General features: G+C 36.9%; 2 protein-coding genes across 2 annotated transcripts in view; one reads left to right on the plus strand and one right to left on the minus strand.

The window, feature by feature from the left end:
* galns (galactosamine (N-acetyl)-6-sulfatase) overlaps positions 1-16,962 on the minus strand; it is a 60,493-nt gene extending 43,531 nt beyond the window's left edge. Inside the window, exons 1-9 of the mRNA XM_082160983.1 lie at positions 16,822-16,962; positions 13,617-13,740; positions 11,369-11,443; positions 9,896-9,998; positions 8,873-9,016; positions 7,040-7,106; positions 6,802-6,929; positions 3,292-3,431; positions 1,846-1,949 (exon numbers count right to left, since the gene is read on the minus strand). Coding sequence (XP_082017109.1) covers positions 1,846-1,949; positions 3,292-3,431; positions 6,802-6,929; positions 7,040-7,106; positions 8,873-9,016; positions 9,896-9,998; positions 11,369-11,443; positions 13,617-13,740; positions 16,822-16,923 — 987 coding nt within the window. The 5' untranslated portion in view covers positions 16,924-16,962. The remainder of the gene's footprint in view (positions 1-1,845; positions 1,950-3,291; positions 3,432-6,801; positions 6,930-7,039; positions 7,107-8,872; positions 9,017-9,895; positions 9,999-11,368; positions 11,444-13,616; positions 13,741-16,821) is intronic.
* Positions 16,963-17,040: 78 nt separating this feature from the next.
* On the plus strand, positions 17,041-20,584 carry trappc2l (trafficking protein particle complex subunit 2L). Its single transcript, XM_082161068.1, has 5 exons — positions 17,041-17,176; positions 19,094-19,266; positions 20,069-20,156; positions 20,262-20,341; positions 20,436-20,584. The coding sequence occupies exons 1-5, from the start codon at positions 17,144-17,146 to the stop codon at positions 20,479-20,481; spliced, it is 420 nt and encodes a 139-aa protein (XP_082017194.1). The 5' UTR covers positions 17,041-17,143; the 3' UTR covers positions 20,482-20,584.
* The last annotated feature ends 33 nt before the right edge of the window (positions 20,585-20,617 follow it).

A 20,617-nucleotide genomic window follows, 5' to 3' on the forward strand; every position in this document is an offset into this window, starting at 1 on the left:
GCTTCATCGGATCAGGAGAAAAGGAGGCAGGGAAGGAGACCAGAGCTGGGAATCAAAAGGAATAAAAAAAAAAAAATCGACAATATTTCAAAAGGAATTCGATGGTTGTCCTGAAAAAAGGTAAAGTAAAAAAAAAAAAAAATATTACTCGGTTCCAATTTTGAAATAATAATAATAATAATAATAATAATAATAATATATATTCAAAATTTTACTTGCCATAGATAGGAATCAAAAGGAATTTAAAGAAAAAAAATATTTCAAAAGGAATTCGATGATTGTCCTGACAAAGGTACGGTTTAAAACCGAACTGAACATCGTAAGTATTATTCGGTTCCAATATTGAAAAATTGGCCGGTGCCATTTTAAAATATATAAATAAAAAAATAAAAAATAAAAATTACATATATTCAAAATTGTGCTAGCCAGACATGGGAATCAAATCTAAATTGAGTTCTCTTGCGCATGTTTTTTGCTTGAATGGTTTTAAATTGCCTGAAAGCTTAGTCACTTTTCTTCTCTGATGATGAGGGCAGGGCAACCTGTCACTCACATGAGATCAGCCAATAGCAAACCACAACCATCCAATCAATCACTCACAGTCTAAATTAAGCCCCGCCCACATTTGTTCTTGTTCCAGAAGCGTTTCACTCTGCAACTTCCGTTTTCTGCATAAAAGGTGAAATATGCAGTTTCAGCCACAGCTATTTATTTTGTTGAGGCTGTAAAACAATATAAACTGGAACATTTGTCTTTCTGAATGAGAGCAAGATGATATGGTAATGAAGTATTCATTGTAGCGTGTTGCGTCTCAATGCCCCGTTCGCTTTGACGTGTTTATGACCTGTTTCATTTCTGATGGTCTAAATTACGATGGTCTAAGTAGACTGCGTATGTTCGTTTGACTGGAAGCTAGAATTTTACTTTGTAATGTGTTAAATATGCATATTTTTCTTACAAAAACTCATCGCTTTGCTTCAGAAGGCCTTTATGAACCCCCCGGAGCCTGTGAAGTTTGTTTATGATGGATAGATGCACTTTTATGATGGATAGATGCGCTTTTATGATGGATAGATGCACTTTTATGATGGATAGATGCACTTTTATCATGGATAGATGCACTTTTATCATGAATAGATGCACTTTTATCATGAATAGATGCACTTTTATGATGGATAGATGCACTTTTATGATGGATGGATGCACTTTTATCATGGATGGATGCACTTTTATCATGGATAGATGCACTTTTATCATGGATAGATGCACTTTTATCATGGATAGATGCACTTTTATCATGAATAGATGCACTTTTATCATGAATAGATGCACTTTTATGATGGATGGATGCACTTTTATGATGGATGGATGCACTTTTATCATGGATAGATGCACTTTTATCATGGATAGATGCACTTTTATCATGGATAGATGCACTTTTATCATGGATAGATGCACTTTTATGATGGATGGATGCACTTTTATGATGGATGGATGCACGTTTTTGAGCTTCAATCTGTTGGTTGCAATCCACTGCCATTATAAAGCGTGGAACAGCCAGGATATTTTTTTATATAACTTTGATTGTATTCGTCTGAAAGAAGAAAGTCATACATACACACCTAGGATGGCTTGAGGGTGAGTAAATCATGGGCTAATTTTCATTTTAAAGTGAACTACTCCTTCAATGTTTAAAGGCCCTTGCAAACTAAAGAAAGTTCTGATGGAGTGTTTGAACAGATAGAAATGTGTAAGGTGTGTTTTGAGGGTGTTGATAGATGGAATACAGCGAATTGGAAAGCACATTTGGGACTTTTTAGTGAAATAGCTTGGGATAATTCTCACTGTGCCAGCAGGGATTCGTCCAGGCCACCAGGCAATGGCTGGTTCCCTCATCCCACCTTCAAATGTAGTCTCTTTCCCACAGAGAAACGGGCCGTTGCTGCCACCTGAGGATGAAAACGGACAAGACAGAATCACAAACTCAAAGCCTCGACTGTGGAGGGCAATTCATCTCTTTACTACAAAAGAGACCCATGACACAAAGAAATTGAATAGGTGTATTGGGAGCGTACATGAAAGATGAGTTGAGAGCAGAACGACACTGAAAAACAACTAGATACAATGCAATGATAAAAATGTCCACGGGCACATGTGTACATGACCAATAATGGAAAAAATAGCACATTCAGGCCTGCGAAAACAAATGAACCTGAGCCTCCTCTAAAAATGCATTTAGAATAAACAACCAGTACTGGAGAGCAACTAACTAATGACATTGTTCATTTAATTGCATTTTATCAATAGAATGAAAGTAGCTCAAAGAAACAAGCCAACTTTTTTCCCTAATCACAAAATAATAATAATAATAATAAAGGACACATAATGTGTAAAATTACACATACATGTCATATATATAAATTTATTAAATATACATTAATAAACTGGTGTAAAATGGATTCAATTAATTACATAAAAAAATTATTAAAAGTTTTTTTTTTTAAGTGCCCCTATCATGCTATTTTTAAAGGTTCCTTATTTGGTTTTAGAGTCTCCTACAATACATTTACATGCATCCAAGGTCAAAAAACACTTTACTTTTCTCATAATATACATTGCAGCATCACCTCATTTCTCAAACTGTCTGAAAATGGTTCGATGAAGGATTCAGTCTCTCTAAACCCCGCCTCTCTGAGAGCCTGCTCTGCTCTGATTGGTCACAAGGCCCAGTCTGCTGTGATTGGTCAAACACGTACAGCACATGTCAGAAACCAAAACGCTCATTAGCATATCTGGAAAAAAAAAATCGTATAAATTCCAGCGCGAGTCTCATCTTATATAAGAGCATCAAAAGTGGATTTGCAGCGTCTTCTCCACATGAACAACACGAACCAAACTCTTCCAGTCTCAGATTAACTACAGTGTTTGAGGGCGGAGCTAAGAGACGCTGTTCTGCCAATCAAGACCACAGCCTGGAATTATGCAAATTAGTTACACTGTTAGACTGGAATTATTGATGACTCGTTTCAGCAGTTCAGAATCAATTCTTTCTTTTAGTAGACAATAAATTTGTATTTTGATCTTTAAACATTCACAAACAGCAACATCACACACTGTATGAACGGTATTATCCGAAAAAGCACAATAGGGGCACTTTTAATAAAAAATTCTGCTTTCTCACCCCTGATTTGGAGCTCTTTATCCTAATCAATTATTTTAATTCCCTAACTAAATAAAAAGCTGGCAAAAACTGTGATAGGTGTGTTAATGTTAGTGTGAATGGTTTCGCACTTTGTCTTGGTCCAGACATCACCGCTGCCCCGTTATCAGAAGTGAAGAACACAAATGTGTTGTTGTGGATTCCCAGACTGACCAGTCGTTTCAGAATCTGGCCAATGCTGTAATCCAACTCCATCACGGCATCACCATAACTATAAGACAAATCACACACCTCAATCATTAAATTATTACACAGTTTAAATTAATACCTTTTTCGCTAACTGTGATTTTGTATATGTGCGTTTCTGAAATACATAACTTAGACAGTCACCTCTGATAACAGATCACTCTAAATTGTAATGTGGACTCATGCATTTTATGTAAAACTGCTTTGAAATGATGTGTATTGTGAAAAGCGCTATACAAATAAATGTGAATTGAACTGAATAAAAACCATTAAAAATTACCCCAAATAACCTTCAGTGGCTCTAACCCTGACAGCATAACAAATTCTGTCAAATTAGCCCACTTTGAAACCTGTGACAGATGGATGTGATATATGGAGGATGATAGATGTCTGGGATATAGATGTGCGCTGGTTATAAAACTTTAAGATGTGGCGTGTCAGGCTGAATCCCTCCACTGCCAGCACCTGGCTAATACCCCTCAGCCTTGATCCATTCCTCTGTCAACACAAACCTCATTTAGCATTCTGAAGGAACGTATGCTTACTGAAGCCTCAGTATTCAAAAGCACTGGACTGAATACTAAACAGCTGCAGACAAGACTACCAATGAAGCCTCCGGCACTCATTCTTGCCTCCGAGCAGGAAAAATAACATCTCATTAATCAACCATTTCTATAATACAAAACAGGAATGCACAGAAGCAGAATTGTTGGCCAAAACGATAATGAGTTATGTAATCGGATTACTTTTTTAAGTAACAAGTAATGCATTACTTTTAAATTTACAACAAAATATCGGGGTTACTTTTTCAAACAAGTAACTTAAGTCGATAGCCGATATATTGGCTGATAAACCTATAGCAGATACTGATAACCGAATACCGATAATTCTTTATATTTAAAAAGCCGATAACCGATATATTGGCCGATAAACCTATAGCGGATTAGCCTGGGTTTCCCCATACTGCCTTGAGCAGCGCGATTTTATTCACGCTGCAAGGTAGTCTGGCTACCATGGGCTAATTTTTCCCCTGAAATAGGGAACCAATCACAGAACGGGGAGGGAGCAGCAAGACGATGACGAAGTATATGCGACACACCGAAGCAGTTTGTTTATCTATGGATCCAACATGACAGACGTAAAAATATATGCATATTTAGTTTAGCAAGCAAACACATCTACAAAAATATGCCTGTATTTCAAGTTGATAAAATAATTTAAAATCCACATCAGTTTATTTGTGCCGACGCGCCACCCCTCCCAGGATCTATAACGTTACCTAGGCTACTTCCACTTTTAAAAATTCATCATAACCGCGCGCGCGATCTGCTTGCAGTCGTCGAGATGGATGCTGAGGAGTTGAAGAAAAGAATAGCTAGTGGAGATTGTAAAGTTGTCGACAATACGTCATCAAAAATCAAGTCCAGTGTGTGGGAGAAATTTGGAGTTATCTGAAGAAAATATTGTAAAAAGCTTTGCTGCAAACATTTTCGTGTTGGATAGCCGCAAATGTGGAACTTCATCCCTGAGGAAGCACGCAGATAACTGGTAACAAAGCCGTTCTATCGAACGGTATTTTTCATATTTAACACTGTTAGTATGTGTGGTGTGCAGGGCGTGTTTGAACCCAACATTGTCAGATGTAGGCTAGACGAAATTGCGTGGCATATAGTGGTGGTGTAGCCGCGTCTGTTCGATTTGTGTGGTAACGTTAGCCATGTTCTTAATGTACCGGCCTTTTGACAGCTTCGGCTGAAGTTGTCCTTGTGTTAATTGTCGTGTAACTTCTGTATGACCTGGCAATAAACATTTTTGTAAGTGTCTATAATGTGATAGTCTAAACTGATTTTATTTCGGGTGTCGGTTCTATTTTAAGCGGGTCGGGTGCGGATTTACAAAATCGGACCCGTGCAGGACTCTCTGGTGTACACATAAATCTCTGACCCATCGTCGTCTTCTTCGTTGAATATCTGTCGCTCTACTTACGTCATCTGGTATAATTTGAAACGATTGGCTATAAGCTACGTACAGGCGCATTTGATAGACATTTGTAGCGCCCAATAAACGGCTCTGGGCATTCGTAAACCACGCCTCAAATACGAGAAAATGAACATGTAGTATCCAGACCACGTCTCAAAGAGAAAGTGGTCTGACGTTAGCCAGGCTAATAGCGGATACTGATAACCGATAATTCTTTAAATTTAAAAAGCCGATAACCGATATATTGACCGATAAACCTAAAGCATCTAGATTTTTTTACAAGTAAAATCAGACAATTAAATTTTTAATGCACATTACAAAACATAAAAAACTTACATTATTTCATTATTTAAAAACTTTTGACCAGTAGTGTAAAGTAATAGCACACCTTTTCTATCCAAGCCATATTATTTGAAGTATCATTCTTGTGCGTATCACAAACATGCAAAATGAGTTATACCGTGTGGTTTTATTATTTTTTTTATTCTGCAATTCTCACTTACCGCTAGGGCTGCACGATATTGTAGAAAAATGTGATAACTCATTAAATAATGCGATATTCGATATGCGATATGATAATGCTTAAAGTATATAAGATAAACTTAAACTATCTTTAAAATATATTTAAAATGATATAACCTACATGCGTGTTTTTTGTGATGAGACAACATCCCTCCAGCTTCTGCCAGTGAACATCAGTGTTTTACTGTAGCGTAAGAAGTGTTACTTTAACATCAGTGTAAACCTCGGGGTTCAGGGGTTCAGGTTATCCTACATTAGGGTTATTTAACAACACAAACTGAATCATCAAATGTAAATATAAAACACTGCTTAGTTTTCACTGTATGAATTAAATATATCCTGATTCTTATTAAAGCTACAAAAGTTATTCAGCCGAGAGCGAGTGATTTTCTCTTCGTCTTTTGTTAATGACTCCAGTTCAGGGGTTCCGTTCAGGGCAAGCCGTTGCGATACGCATATCACGATACATTTGCGATATTTCAATAATTTCGATATATGTGACCCTGGACTACAAAACCAGTCATTTTTTTGGTCATTTATTTCATGGATCTGAATAAAGAAGCTTTCCATTAATGTACGGTTTGTTAGGATAGGACAATATTTGGCCGAGATACAACTATTTGAAAATCTGGAATCTGAGGGTGCAAAAAAAAATTTGCGATTGTGCTGCATTCACTCACAAAAATAAATGTTTTATATATTTACGGCAGGAAATTTACTAAATATCTTCATGGAACATGATCTTTACTTAAAACCCCAATGATTTTTGGCATAAAAGAAAAATCGATAATTTTGGCCCAAACAATGTATAGTTGGCTATTGCCACAAATATACCCGTGCAACATGTGACTGGTTTTGTGGTCCAGGGTCACATATTGTGCAGCCCTACTTACCGCCCCCTCTGACTCTTTCCAAGGAAGTGTTTTGAGGCGTAAACAGGTGCGTGAGTTGCATCTGGAGCCCAGTAGAGAAAGAAGGGCCGCTGGGCCGTGGCTTGCCGAGAGATAAAGTCCAAGCCTTCCTGGAGACAGATAGAATCAAAACCAACATCAGGCACATCCCACAGTGCATCTGTCCAAGACTGATCCGCACAAATAAACATTAATCGAGCCAATGAACAGGAAAACTCACCTCCAGATAGATTTGGGTGATGTTGGATTCCCCTGTTTTCACATTAATCTCAAACTCTTCGTAATACCTGCAAAATACACAGATCATCTAAACGTTCTGCTTCCTGCAGATCTAATGAGACCATCACCACAAACTCATTTCAGAACCATATGAGCTCTTGTTCCAAATGACAAGCTTCCTAAACCAAGTGCTGCACCAGGGTGTGATTAGGAAGTGAATTTGAAGAGGTAAATTGCGAGATTGTGTCTCAGAAGACACACGCGTTGTGAGAAGGAGCTCAGGCGTGGACTCTCTTATGCTCCGGCTGTTCCAGGTGTCCTAACAAACCGCTAACGCAACCCGCCATCTCTTGGGTGTACACGTGTGTGTTTGTCTGACCAGGCTCAAACACGCCACGCTGATTAAACCCACTGCTAAGCGCAAAACTAGCCCTATCGCCAGAGCCAATGACCCAGAATGCACAAACAGTATGGGTGTTTTGGAAGGAACAAATAGGCAGAAAATGAGATGCTACACTGCAGCTAGTACAAAAAGAGGAAAAAGGAAATTCACTTCACCAAACAAATGCATTCATGTGAAGCAATTCAAGATTTTTAGACTTTCTGAAGAAAATTTTAATGATGCTCAGTGTTGCCAGGGTAGCGATTTTCACACACAATTGGGCTACTTTGAAAAACGAAAGAGTTTTTTTTGGGCTACTTTTATAGGTGCTTGACTTTCAACTCCAACAGAGTTTTTCCAGCTTTCCGCATTTTCACTGTTATACAGTAGGGGCCGCTATTACGCATCTTCAGAAAGAGTACTGAATCTCCTGATCAAAACACAGGCGAAGAAAAAACAGAAACCAGCGATAGCATATGTAAGCAGATGCATATGTAAAATAACGCGATCATCAACATTAAAAATGTTCTTCCAGCCTGTCCAGTTAGACCACCATGGCCAGCAGTGAGTACCATCCAACCGTTCCCTTCAGTTACCTCTTGCATGTCCAGATGACATAGTGATGAGGGCTTTTCACATTTGCCAAAAATAAAACTGTATTGGGGGATTGTTTGTACAGGTGAGAACAAAATAGCACAAACTAGGTAATGCAATTAGTTATTTTTTAGGGAGTAACACAATATTGTAACGCATTGCTATTAAAAGTAACATTCAAACATTCAAGTAACAAAGTGACATAATGGCCAATTTGACCAAATATAAAGTAGGGATGCACTGATAGGAAAATTTTGGCCAATACTGATAACCAATATATTGGTTGTGATAAACCTATATCAGATGCCGATAACCGATAATTCTTCATATTTAAAAAGCCGATAACCGATATATTGGCTGATAAACCTATAGCAGATGCCGATAACCGATAATTCTTCATATTTAAAAAGCCGATAACCGATATATTGGCTGATAAACCTATAGCAGATGCCGATAACCGATAATTCTTCATATTTAAAAAGCCGATAACCGATATATTGGCTGATAAACCTATAGCAGATACCGATAACCGATAATTCTTCATATTTAAAAAGCCGATAACCGATATATTGGCCGATAAACCTATAGCAGATACCGATAACCGATAATTCTTCATATTTAAAAAGCTGATAACCGATATATTAGCCGATAAACCCATAGCAGATACCGATAACCGATAATTCTTCATATTTAAAAAGCCGATAACCGATATATTGGCCGATAAACCTAAAGCAGATACTGATAACCGATAATTCTTCATATTTAAAAAGCCGATAACCGATATATTGGCCATGATTTACAGCATGTTGCTATGCGGTTTCTGAGGTGTTCTTAGCAAGCATTATGTTTGTACCTCACCTTCCCTTCATTTCAGAGTTGTTGTAGACGGGTATATTGGGACGAAGCCTGTCATTGTAGGGGCCGAAATGGCAGTTCGGGGCACCAAACCATTCGTCAAAGCCACGCTTCAGAGGCAAGTATTGAGTTCTGTGCCCAAGGTGCCTGAGTTAGGAGATAAAGATGAAAAACTCTTATAAAGACGGCAGGTATGTTCAAAAGTAAATGCCTATGCAATATGGAGTGTGTACACTGTGCAGAAAAAATTTACATTTTATCAATACAATTATTTTCAGGATTCTTTGATGAATAAAGTTCAAAAGAGCAGCATTTATCTGAAACTGAAAGCTTTTGTAACATTATACACAACCGTTCAAAAGTTAAACATTTTACAATAACAAAAGAAATTAATATTTTTCATTCAGAAAGGACACATAAAATTGATTAGAAGAGACAGAAAAGACATTTTATAATGTTACAAAAAGTCCTATTTTTAAATAAATGCTGCTCTTTTGAACTTCATATTCATCAAAGAATCCTGAAAAAAAGTTTTCAACATTGATAATAATCATAAATGTTTCTTGAGCATCAAATCATCATATTAGAGTGATTTCTGAAGGATCATGTGACACTGAAGACTGGAGTAATGATGCTGAACATTCAGCTATGATCACAGGAATAAATTACATTTTACAATATATTCACAAAGAAAACAGTTATTTTAAATTATAATAATACTTCACAATATTAGTTTTGCTGTATTTTTTGGATCTAAAAATTCTTTTAAAAACATAAAAAAATCTTACCGATCTAAAACTTCTGAGCGGCATCCACCAGTACTGAATTTATCCGCCAAAATATGCTGATACTGATAGTCTGATTTTTACATAAAACTAGCACAAATTAAATTAAATTACGATATGAAATTCTGCGAAGATAGAAGCCTCTTCTGGAATTGAAAATGCATTCTACTGTCTGAAACGTTTCACTTTCCTTCATCATATTCTATCATATCCCATATCATTATTCTGCAGGGAATCTCACCACTTTCCAACGATCTTGCTGACATAATCTTTCTTTTTCAGCAGTTCTGGAAGCAGGATCTCGTCCTGAGATATTCCGCCCACTATCTCCTGAGGTGTGTATGCTGTGGGAGAGACAATACATTTCGTTACTTTATACAATATTGTGTTACTTTGTCTCACCTGGGCTTGGCTTGCTTGCTTGTCTTATAATACTAAAGTGCACTTTATATTTAACACCAAGTGCAAATAGGCAGAGGCTATTTACAGTAACCAGACAAAATTACAAAAGATACCTGTCTGATAACAGGATCTAATCCGCCTTTTTCCAAACTCTTCCGAATTCTTCTCCCTTTTCCCAACGCATTATCATTAGCATTGCATCCTTCTCAAGAGCATTTAATAATATTTGACTTTTCTCTTTTTTTGGGCCCATTTTACCTGTAAAAGAAAACCTGCTTAATAATTTTGCACACCTGAATATACACCGTTTTTCACTTCCAGCCCTCCTTAACAATTATATATCACTTATAAATTATTAAAATACCAAAATAATAGTAGTTAATGTATAGTAGATGAATGAAGACCCGGAGTCAGAATTATAATAAATTGAAGAAAGTTTTACTGAAGATAGTTTGCAGTTTCATCAGCAGAAGCTTCAATACTCACAAGGAGTTCGCAGGCATTTTATATATATATAAAATGGTGAATGTAAAGGCCCTTTCGATATGAAAAAGCCTCAGGCTGAAGGAAATGCAAATTCACATCAGAGAACACAGAAGAAATAAATACTGAAGTGGTGTCAGTTAAATGGGAAAACAAAGAGTTACTCATTTAAAAAACTCAGATATTTAGTATATGTAATCAGATTACTTCAAAAAAGTAATCTGATTACATAGCTTGCGTTACCTCCAGCACTGATTATAGGAGTGCGCTATAAAGTCGTAGGAGGAGCTACTTTGTTTTCCCATTTATTGACTGACAGCGCTTGTCCCCATGTTGAGAGAAATTTTATTACAGAGGTGTGTGTGTGTGTGTGTGTGTGTGTGTGTGTGTGTGTGTGTGTGTGTGTGTGTGTGTGTGTGTGTGTGTGTGTGTGTGTGTGTGTGTGTGTGTGTGTGTGTGTGTGTGTGTGTGTGTGTGTGTGTGTGTGTGTGTGTGTGTGTGTGTGTAAAAAAGTAACCCAAAAGTAACGTAACGCATTACTTTTCTAAAAAAGTTAATAAGTAACGCAATTAGTTACTTTTTAAGGGAGTAACACAATATTGTAATGCATTACTTTTCAAAGTAACTTTCCCCAACACTGGTTATCAGTTTATCTTGCGTTACTTATATGAAAAAGTAACTCAGATATTTTGTTGTAAATTTTAAAAGTAATGCGTTACTTTACTAGTTACTTGAAAAAGTATAATGATTACATAACTCAAGTTACTTGTAAATAATGACACACAACACTGCTGATAACAGGGAAGGAGCAAATGTTTTCCGATCGTACCATTCCTAGCATGAGCATTGGTGGTGTAGAATCCATTACGCACCGGAAGTCTTCCAGTAAGCAGAGAAGCCCTGGCTGTGGAGTAAAACACACAAATTATGCATATTACGCAATTATAAACATCAAAGATTAGGTGTGTATCGATGCCCTCATGTCACGATTCGATACAGATCACGATACTGAACTCACGATACGATATTACTGCGATACTCCAAGACATGTGATAAAAGGTTAACAATTAAAATGCTAAATTTGGTATTACATTGTGTGTGTAAATGAATATTCTTGGACTTGGTGCTGGAAACCCAAAGCACAGGACAATAGAGACACCAGAATAACAATATTCATGATTCTGAAGCTGAAATTACAGAATTATTGTAGATGAATATGTTTCTCTGTTACTAACTAGATTTATTTAATATAATGTCGGCCACTTTATACTGGTAACAAGACATTTGTTATTATAAGGACCCACAAATATTCCCCCATTGCTTTATTATACATTATATTCAACATTATATATAGCAGTTTAATGCAGTTCTGACACTAGAATTCTTCCTCACACAGACATTTTATTTTTGGGTGAACAATCCACAATACATATTGTTGCATTTTTGTATTGCGATATATTGTAACACGATATATTGTTACACCCCTATGATACAAAACACATACCTGTACTTGTATAAAATGGTGCAAACTTTTGTTTTGCAAGAGCGAACTAAACTAAAACGTTTTTGCACTGTACTACTGCAAACTCTTGCTTGCTCTTTAGGAACAAGTGTAAAAATCAAATGAAAGTTGAGTATGCACATCCACAACACGTATGCATTCCCTGGAATATACAATCGTATGGTATTTAAGACTTGATTTCAAAGAGAGAGAGAGAGAAAGAAAAGAGGCGTTGGACACGAGAGAGCTCACCCTGGATATGAGGATTAGGAAGTTCTCCTCTATCTACTTTGTGATTAAAATACTAATTAAGCTTCTGAAGCAAAAGCTCTATAATGACGGCAGGTACGACGAGTGCTCCAGGCTCCTTCATCTCACACGTGTGAGATTAACAATTGATTAAGCCTTATTTGCTTAAAAATTAATTAGAATTGAAAAGAGGACTAAAAGAAGATCTGCCCTGCATAGCAAGTCCATTCAAATTTCCCAAATTATGCATAATTAGCATATTTCAGAACTGCCGGTGTATTATCCATATTAGCATAATAAGTTGTGCTCTCACTATCATGCGGCCGCACACGTCTCGTGTTCTCGCGTGGAATTAAAACGCATGAAGAATATGGAGAATAGTGGATGAAAAAATAATAATAAACAGTCAAATATTTGCAATTGCATTGTAATACTAATTACATATTGTTAGCCTCTCAATGTAACTCAATATATTCAATATGTCACCGTGAACAAAATATGTTTAAAAACAATATATTTCTTAAGAAAAAATAAATGCATTGAAATTTTTGAAGGATATACTGTATAATGAATGCTTCATATATTATTTGTAGGGCTGTCAAGTGATTAAAGATTTAAAATAGCAATTTAATCACGCATCTAATTTGGCTGAGAGATCATTTAAAGTCATTATTGTGTTAAACGAGAAAAGCATCAAATAGACATTTAAAAAAAATTATATTTTATTTAAATCAATGTGATTTAGAGTTGCAATTGCGAGGAAAAAAAAGTCAGAATTGCACGTTTATTTCTCGTATGACACACTTTATGACGCGAGTTTATATCTCACAATTCTGATTTTATATCTTACAATTCTGATTTTATATCACGCAATTCTGACTTTATAACTCACAAAACTCGCAATTAGGAGATATAAAGTCGCAATAACCTTTTAAAATGTTTTATTTTGTGGCTACAGCACTTAGCCACATAATTAGCTAAATAAATACCTACATTTATTTCCAGGATGATAACCTGATATAAATGAGTGATAATAAGCCAGTTTAAAGTGTTTACCGTGGTCAGTGTACAGTACTGTACAGTAAACACTACGCTATTACTCCAGCAGAACACAGCGGTTATGATGCAGAGATCAAATAAACCAACTTTCTAAGTTATGTTATATAACTATTAAGTAACTATTTGAGTTATGTTATAATATTTTCTTCTATTATTTTGATGTTTTGTTTTTTAATTATTATTCTATGTATTCCAAGCCTTGGCAATACTGTATTATTTACAGTAATGCCAATAAAGCAGTTTTGAACTGAACTGAATGAAGACGTACAGGGGGAACACAGAGGGTTTGCAGCGTAGAAGTTCGGGAACAGCATTCCCTGAGCGGCCATCAGATCCAAGCTCGGGGTTTCCCTGGACGGCTCCCCGAACACTCCCAAATCACCCCATCCCATCTGCACACACACACACACACACACACTGAGCATCAGCATACAATTCATGGTAAATATATATATACAGTAGTCAACATTTGAACTGGATCAAAAAAGTTAATCAAAGTTGTCCTAAGACAAGAACGGTATTGTTCAAAATTCATGTATAACTTTGATGAAAGGTTTGGATCCACTTCAAATGTTGACATATATATATATACACTGCTCAAAAAAATAAAGGGAACACTTTTTAATCAGAGAATATCATCAAGTCAGTTAAACTCCTGGGATATTGATCTGGTCAGTTAAGTAACAGAGGGGGTTGGTAATCAGTTTCAGCTGCTTTAGTGTTAATGACATTAACAGCAGGTCCACTAGATGGGCAACAGTGAGACAACCCCCAAAACAGGAATGGTTTTACAGGTGGAGGCCACTGACATTTTTTTCCCTACTCATCTTTTCGGACTGTTTTTCACCAGTTTTGCATTTGGCTAGGGTCAGTGTCACTATTGGTAACATGAGGCGATACCTGGACCCTACAGAGGTTGCGCAGGCAGTCCAGCTCCTTCAGGATGGCTCATCAATACGTGCCATTGCCAGAAGGTTTGCTGTGTCTCCCAGCACAGTCTCAAGAGCATGGAGGAGATTCCAGGAAGACAGATAGCTACTCCAGGAGAGATGGACAGGGCCGTAGAAGGTCCTTAACCCATCAGCAGGACCGGTATCTGCTCCTTTGTGCGAGGAGGAACATGATGAGCACTGCCAGAGCCCTACAAAATGACCTCCAGCAGGCCACTGGTGTGAATGTCTCTGACCAAACAATCAGAAACAGATTTCATGAGGGTGGCCTGAGGGCCCGCCGTCCTCTAGTGGGCCCCGTGCTCACTGCCCAGCACCAGGGAGCTCGATTGGCATTTCCCATTGAACACCAGAATTGGCAGGTCCGCCACTGGTGCCCTGTGGTTTTCACAAATGAGAGCAGGTTCACCCTGAGCACGAGACAGACAGGAAAGGGTCTGGAGAAGCCGTGGAGAATGTTATGCTGCCTGTAACATCGTTCAGCATGACCGGTTTGGTGGTGGGTCAGTGATGGTCTGGGGAGGCATATCCATGGAGGGATGCATAGACCTCTGCAGGCTAGACAATGGCACCCTGACTGCCATTAGGTATTGGGATGAAATCCTTGGATCCATTGTCAGACCCTATGCTGGTGCAGTGGGTCCTGGGTTCCTCCTGGTGCACAACAATGCCCGGCCTCATGTGGTGAGAGCATGCAGGCAGTTCCTGGAGGATGAAGGAATGATACCATTGAAGGGCCACCACGCTCACCTGACCTACATCCAATAGAACACCTCTGGGACATTGTGTTTCGGTCCATCTGACATCACCTGGTTGCACCTCAGACTGTCCAGGAGCTCAGTGATGCGCTGGTCCAGATCTGGGAGGAAATACCCCAGGACACCATCCGTCGTCTCATTAGGAGTATGCCCCGACGTTGTCAGGCATGCATACAAGCACGTGGGGGCCATACAAACTACTGAGTACCATTTTGAGTTGCTGCAATGAAATTTCAGCAAAATTGACAAGCCTGCTACATCATTTTTTCACTTAGATTTCCGGGGTGTCTTTGAATTCAATCCTCTGTAGGTTGATCATTTTCATTTCCATCAAACGATGTGGCATCCTTTCGTTCATAACACATTACCCAGTCCATATTAGTATAGATATCCAGCATGACATTTTTCCCCATTGAGATCTGATGTGTTTTCAAAGTGTTCCTTTAATTTTTTTGAGCAGTGTATATATAGATAGATAGATAGATAGATAGATAGATAGATAGATAGATAGATATCATAGATAGATAGATAGAGAGAGAGAGAGAGAGAGAGAGAGAGAGAGAGAGAGAGAGAGAGACTAAAAGTTTGATTAAACCATCAAAATATGAGGAAAATATTTAATATTGTGGTGAAATCCAGTTTTTAATGTAGTTTGTGTGTCTATGTGGTGTTATTAATATGCTTTAAGACAAACCATGTGTAAGTTCATAAGTCGACAGCATTGCTGAGTATTTCCTCCTTAAAACTGCAGTGAACCAAAGACAGTCTCAAACACACGTTTTGAAATCGCTGGTGTTTCTGACGTCACAAACTACCTTGTAACCAATCAGATCAACGTGTGATCGTCAACCAGTGGATCTCTGAGCTGAGTGAGTGGAGGCGGGGCTCATTTGCATATTCATAGAACCGCGTATACTAAATTAGGCGAGGGTGTCGAGTTACAGTCGAGATATTTTAAGGCATGACATTTTTTTTTTTTTTTTTTAGAAAAAACTTTTAAAATTTAAATTTGAGTGATTAAAGATGAGTTTAACACAAAAGGAAAAACTACAGCTACAGGTTTTATTTTAATATGCAAAAATAATATGCAGGGGGAAAAACAAAAAGCTCACAGGAAAAAGCAAACATAATCAGTTATTAATATTTCATTGGTTCTCTCTGTTTTTGCATCATGTGTTCATAGTTTCTTTGTATGCCAGCCTTGGCAAAAAATATTTATAAATCAGCATGATGAGGATCATAAAAGTGTTGGATCATAAAATGCATTGCTTATGCCTAATGTATATAATAAATGTGTTGATGTGTGATTGCACTTCTCCATGTGATATCCCTTAGTGAATGAAAAGACATTAAAGAACAGATTAAATTCATAATAATATATTTGGAATATTGTGATCAACACTGCATATTGCGAGATACACTGTAATATATACAAAAAAATTTGAATACGCAATTTATACACAACATATTATACGTGTTCACACATTGAATCTGCAGCGGTCACGTGGTACAGTTTGGGAAATCCGAGTTTACAAGTTGTAATTACGAGTGAACCTAAAGCCTAAACCACCTGAAGACAAATAAACATCGAAACAATTCAAATGTAACGTTATTTCACAGATAAAATATATGTTGCACAAATAGGCTACACATGTATTGCTCGTACTATTGAACTGCACACTATATACACACAAACGATGTAGGTTTCAGAGTGATTCTGAGTCGGTCAGTCAGACCTCTAACGATAGACCCATAAAGGACTTACATCATCCATAAGCATGATGATGATATTCGGATCATGCTGGTTTCCTGCAGTCTGACACACACACGCTGTCCATAACACACAGATGACAGCCTGAAGACACATTGTAACTTTCCTTCAAATCTTAAAACACATGCTAATTCTTCTTCTTCTCTTTCTCTTGATTAATGGCGGGACTGTAAACAACTTTTAGGTGAATCACATGCTAATGTTCAGGAAGCGGAACTTTTAAGCGTCCTAAACATTCTACACCGCAAAGTGTGGAACTGCGAGTCATGTGACTTTTGCGTGTCACGTGACCGGTGCCTGTAGCGTCGTCATCATCATGGCGGTGTGTATAGCAGTCATCGCGAAGGAGGTAAATAAAAACATTTGATCTCTTTATTAAGATGCATCAAAGCATGTATTGGTAATGTTTGAATACATTTCACTCGCTAGATTAATCAGATTTGATTAATTAATGCGAAGAGTTATTGATATGTGTCGCAATCGCGGCTGCTTAGTTACATTCATATGCGTTCAAATATATTTACGTGTATGTTTTGTTTAAAATGTAACATGAACGCATTGAAATGGCTCAAGTAAGTTACAGTGTAGGCGTAAAATGCAATAAACCGAGTTTGTTGACAACCCTGCATTGTTTGCTTCATGTGAGACTGGAGTGTGTTTGTTTCAGCGTTTGTATCTCAAACTTTAATATTGAACATTTGTATGTAACAAATTGAAGTAGTTTAACTCTACAACTTCTCCTGAACTGTGTAAATTAGTGTTTATCGAGTGATGTTAGGTTGTAACAGTAAGTGGGGTGAGTAGTAGTGAAAAACATGGACGACTGTATAGATTTAATCAAATGTAGCCTACATTAATTAATTATGGCATCCCGCCTCACATATAGGAAGAGTTTTAAAATAAACAAACAAACTTTATATCGTCTTATTGTGCCAAATCTTTATGGGTCCAGTGAAAGTACATCCCTCCTCACCTGATCAGCCATCATATTTTAAAACTGTGATTAGCTGATCAAACTGCTCATTATACAGGCACTTGAATTAATAAATGCAAGGACATGAATAATGGTTTTGGCTTTATTTTATTAGCTTTCTTGTATTGACTACAGAGAGGCAGATCTCAAACACAGCTGTGTAAGAAATGATCTTCATCTGTCCATTTGCAATAGGCAAGAGTTAGTGACTGATGTTAGTTTATGCTTATAAATATCGCACAATAATTTCTAACTGCATGCTGAAATGGTCGTGTTCCCTGTAATAGCAAATCTGCCTCTAGTCAAGACATTAGTTAATAAAGTTAGATTAAATAATACGTTACTAGTTAGCCTACTTGAAAAAAGTAATCTGATTACATAACTCAAGTTACAGAGTTAAATAACGCACATTCATTTCTAATTGCATGTTGAAATGGATGTGTTCCCTGTAATAGCAAACCTGCCTCTAGCAAGGACATAATAAAGTGAAATTAAATAAGTAACACGTTACGTTATTAGTTACTTGAAAAAGTAATCTAATTACGTAACTCAAGATACAATGTTAAATAATACACAATAATTTCTAAGAGCATGCTGAAATGGTTGTGCTCCCTATAATAACAAACTTGCCTCTAAGCAAGGACATTGGTTAATAAAGTGAGATTAAATACATAAAATAGTGCGTTACTTTACTAGTTACTTAAAGTAATCTGATTACGTAACTCAAGTTACAATGTTCAATACTGCACAATAATTTCTAAGTGCATGTTGAAATGGTTGTTCCCTGTAATAGCAAACCTGCCTCTAGCGAGGACATTGGTTAGTAAAGTGAGATTAAATACATAAGTAACACGTTACGTTATTAGTTACTTGAAAAAAGTAATCTAATTTCGTAACTAAAGTTACAATGTTATAAAATTCACAATAATTTCTAATTGCATGCTGTAGCAAACCTGCCTCCAAGCAAGGACAACAGTTAATAAAGTGAGATTAAATACATAAAGTAGTGTGTTACTTGAAAAAAAGTAATCTGATTACGTAACTCAAGTTACAATGTTAAATAATGCACAATATTTTCTAAGTGCATGCTGAAATGGATGTTACCTGTAATAGCAAACCTACCTCTAGCGAGGACATTGGTTAGTAAAGTGAAATTAAATACATAAGTAACACGTTACGTTATTAGTTCCTTGAAAAAAGTAATCTGATTACGTAACTCAAAGTTACAATGTTAAATAATGCACAATATTTTCTAAGTGCATGCTGAAATGGATGTTACGTTGATCTCTGCAGAACTATCCGCTGTACATTCGGAGTGTTCCTACACAGGGAGAACTCAAGTTCCACTACACAGTGCACACTTCCCTGGACGTGGTGGAGGAGAAGATCTCCGGTGTGGGAAAAGCCTTGGCCGACCAGCGGGAGCTTTACCTCGGGCTCCTGTATCCAACCGAGGACTACAAAGTGTATCCTTAAATGAAACGGAAGTTGTGATCGTCTTTTCTTCCTTATTGTGATGCGGTATTGTGTTACAGCCTAAAAAAAGTAACTAATTACAGTACTTAAGTTTCTTTTTACATAAAGTAATGAGTAACGTTGTGTTATTTTCTGCTGTTCTGGATCGCAGGAGAAGAAAGTTCAACACTTCGGCAATAAAAACAAAATATTTAAAAAAATATAATATCTTAAGTAATTTTTGCTTATTAGTATGGGTGAATTGGATCATTTAGGGTCAGCAATAAAGACATTGCTTAATAAAGTGAGATTAAATGCATAAAGTCATGCATTACTAGTTGAAGAATTGTTGATTTTGCTTTCATTGCAACTGTCAGTGATAGACGGATCATATCAGCTTATATTTTTAATATTATCGCAATGAAAATTGTGCCGGTATACTATATATACACTGACAGCTTGTGTTTTGCTATCATTAAATTACATATTTTTTAATAATTTTATACACACACAGTTGACCACGAATCCTTAAAGGGATAGTTCACCCAAAAATAAGTTTTTCTTTCTTCTGTGGAAGATAAATGTGTCCATACAGTGAAAGTAATTGATCTCCCAAGCTTTTTAGTTTACAACATTATCCAAAATATCTTATTTTGTGCTCCACAGACGGAAGAAATGCGCACACATTTGGAATAACATGATGCAAAGTAAATGACAAGAATCTTCATTTTTTGGGTGAACTTTCCCTTTAAGACGGGCTTCTTTCTAATGCACAACATGTCCATCCAGACATTATCTGAACGAGAATTACAGATATGGCTACGTGACAAACTCCAAGGTGAAGTTTGTGATTGTTGTCGATTCTTCCAACGCATCTCTGAGGGACAACGAAATTAGAAGTGTGAGTTACATGGGTGTACGGTGTCAATTTTGCAACAACAAAAAAAGACGAGATGTGTCAATCACATGGAGTGTAATGAGTTAAGAGCTTTCTTTCTTTCCTCAGATGTTCAGAAAGTTGCACAACTCCTTCACTGATGTAATGTGTAACCCATTCTACAATCCCGGTGATCCAATTCAATCAAAGTAAGTTCATTTGAATACATACATTGAGTTTTTTTTTTTTTGTGTGTGTGACCAGCTATTGATACACTAATATAATATTTTTCTCTCTCCTCAGGGCTTTTGACAGTATAGTTTCAGCTATGATGGTGCAGGCCAGCTGATCTCCTCTCTTTACAACTGTATATACATATTTACATATATAGTGTCCATTGTGTGTGGTTTGTTTGGTGAAAATAAAGAAAGAATTTGTGTTTAATAAAATGACTCGTGGTGATATTGTTTTTATTTACAGTGATT

Source organism: Leuciscus leuciscus, assembly GCF_965113295.1.
Source record: "Leuciscus leuciscus genome assembly, chromosome: 2".
NCBI classification, from domain to species: domain Eukaryota; kingdom Metazoa; phylum Chordata; class Actinopteri; order Cypriniformes; family Leuciscidae; genus Leuciscus; species Leuciscus leuciscus.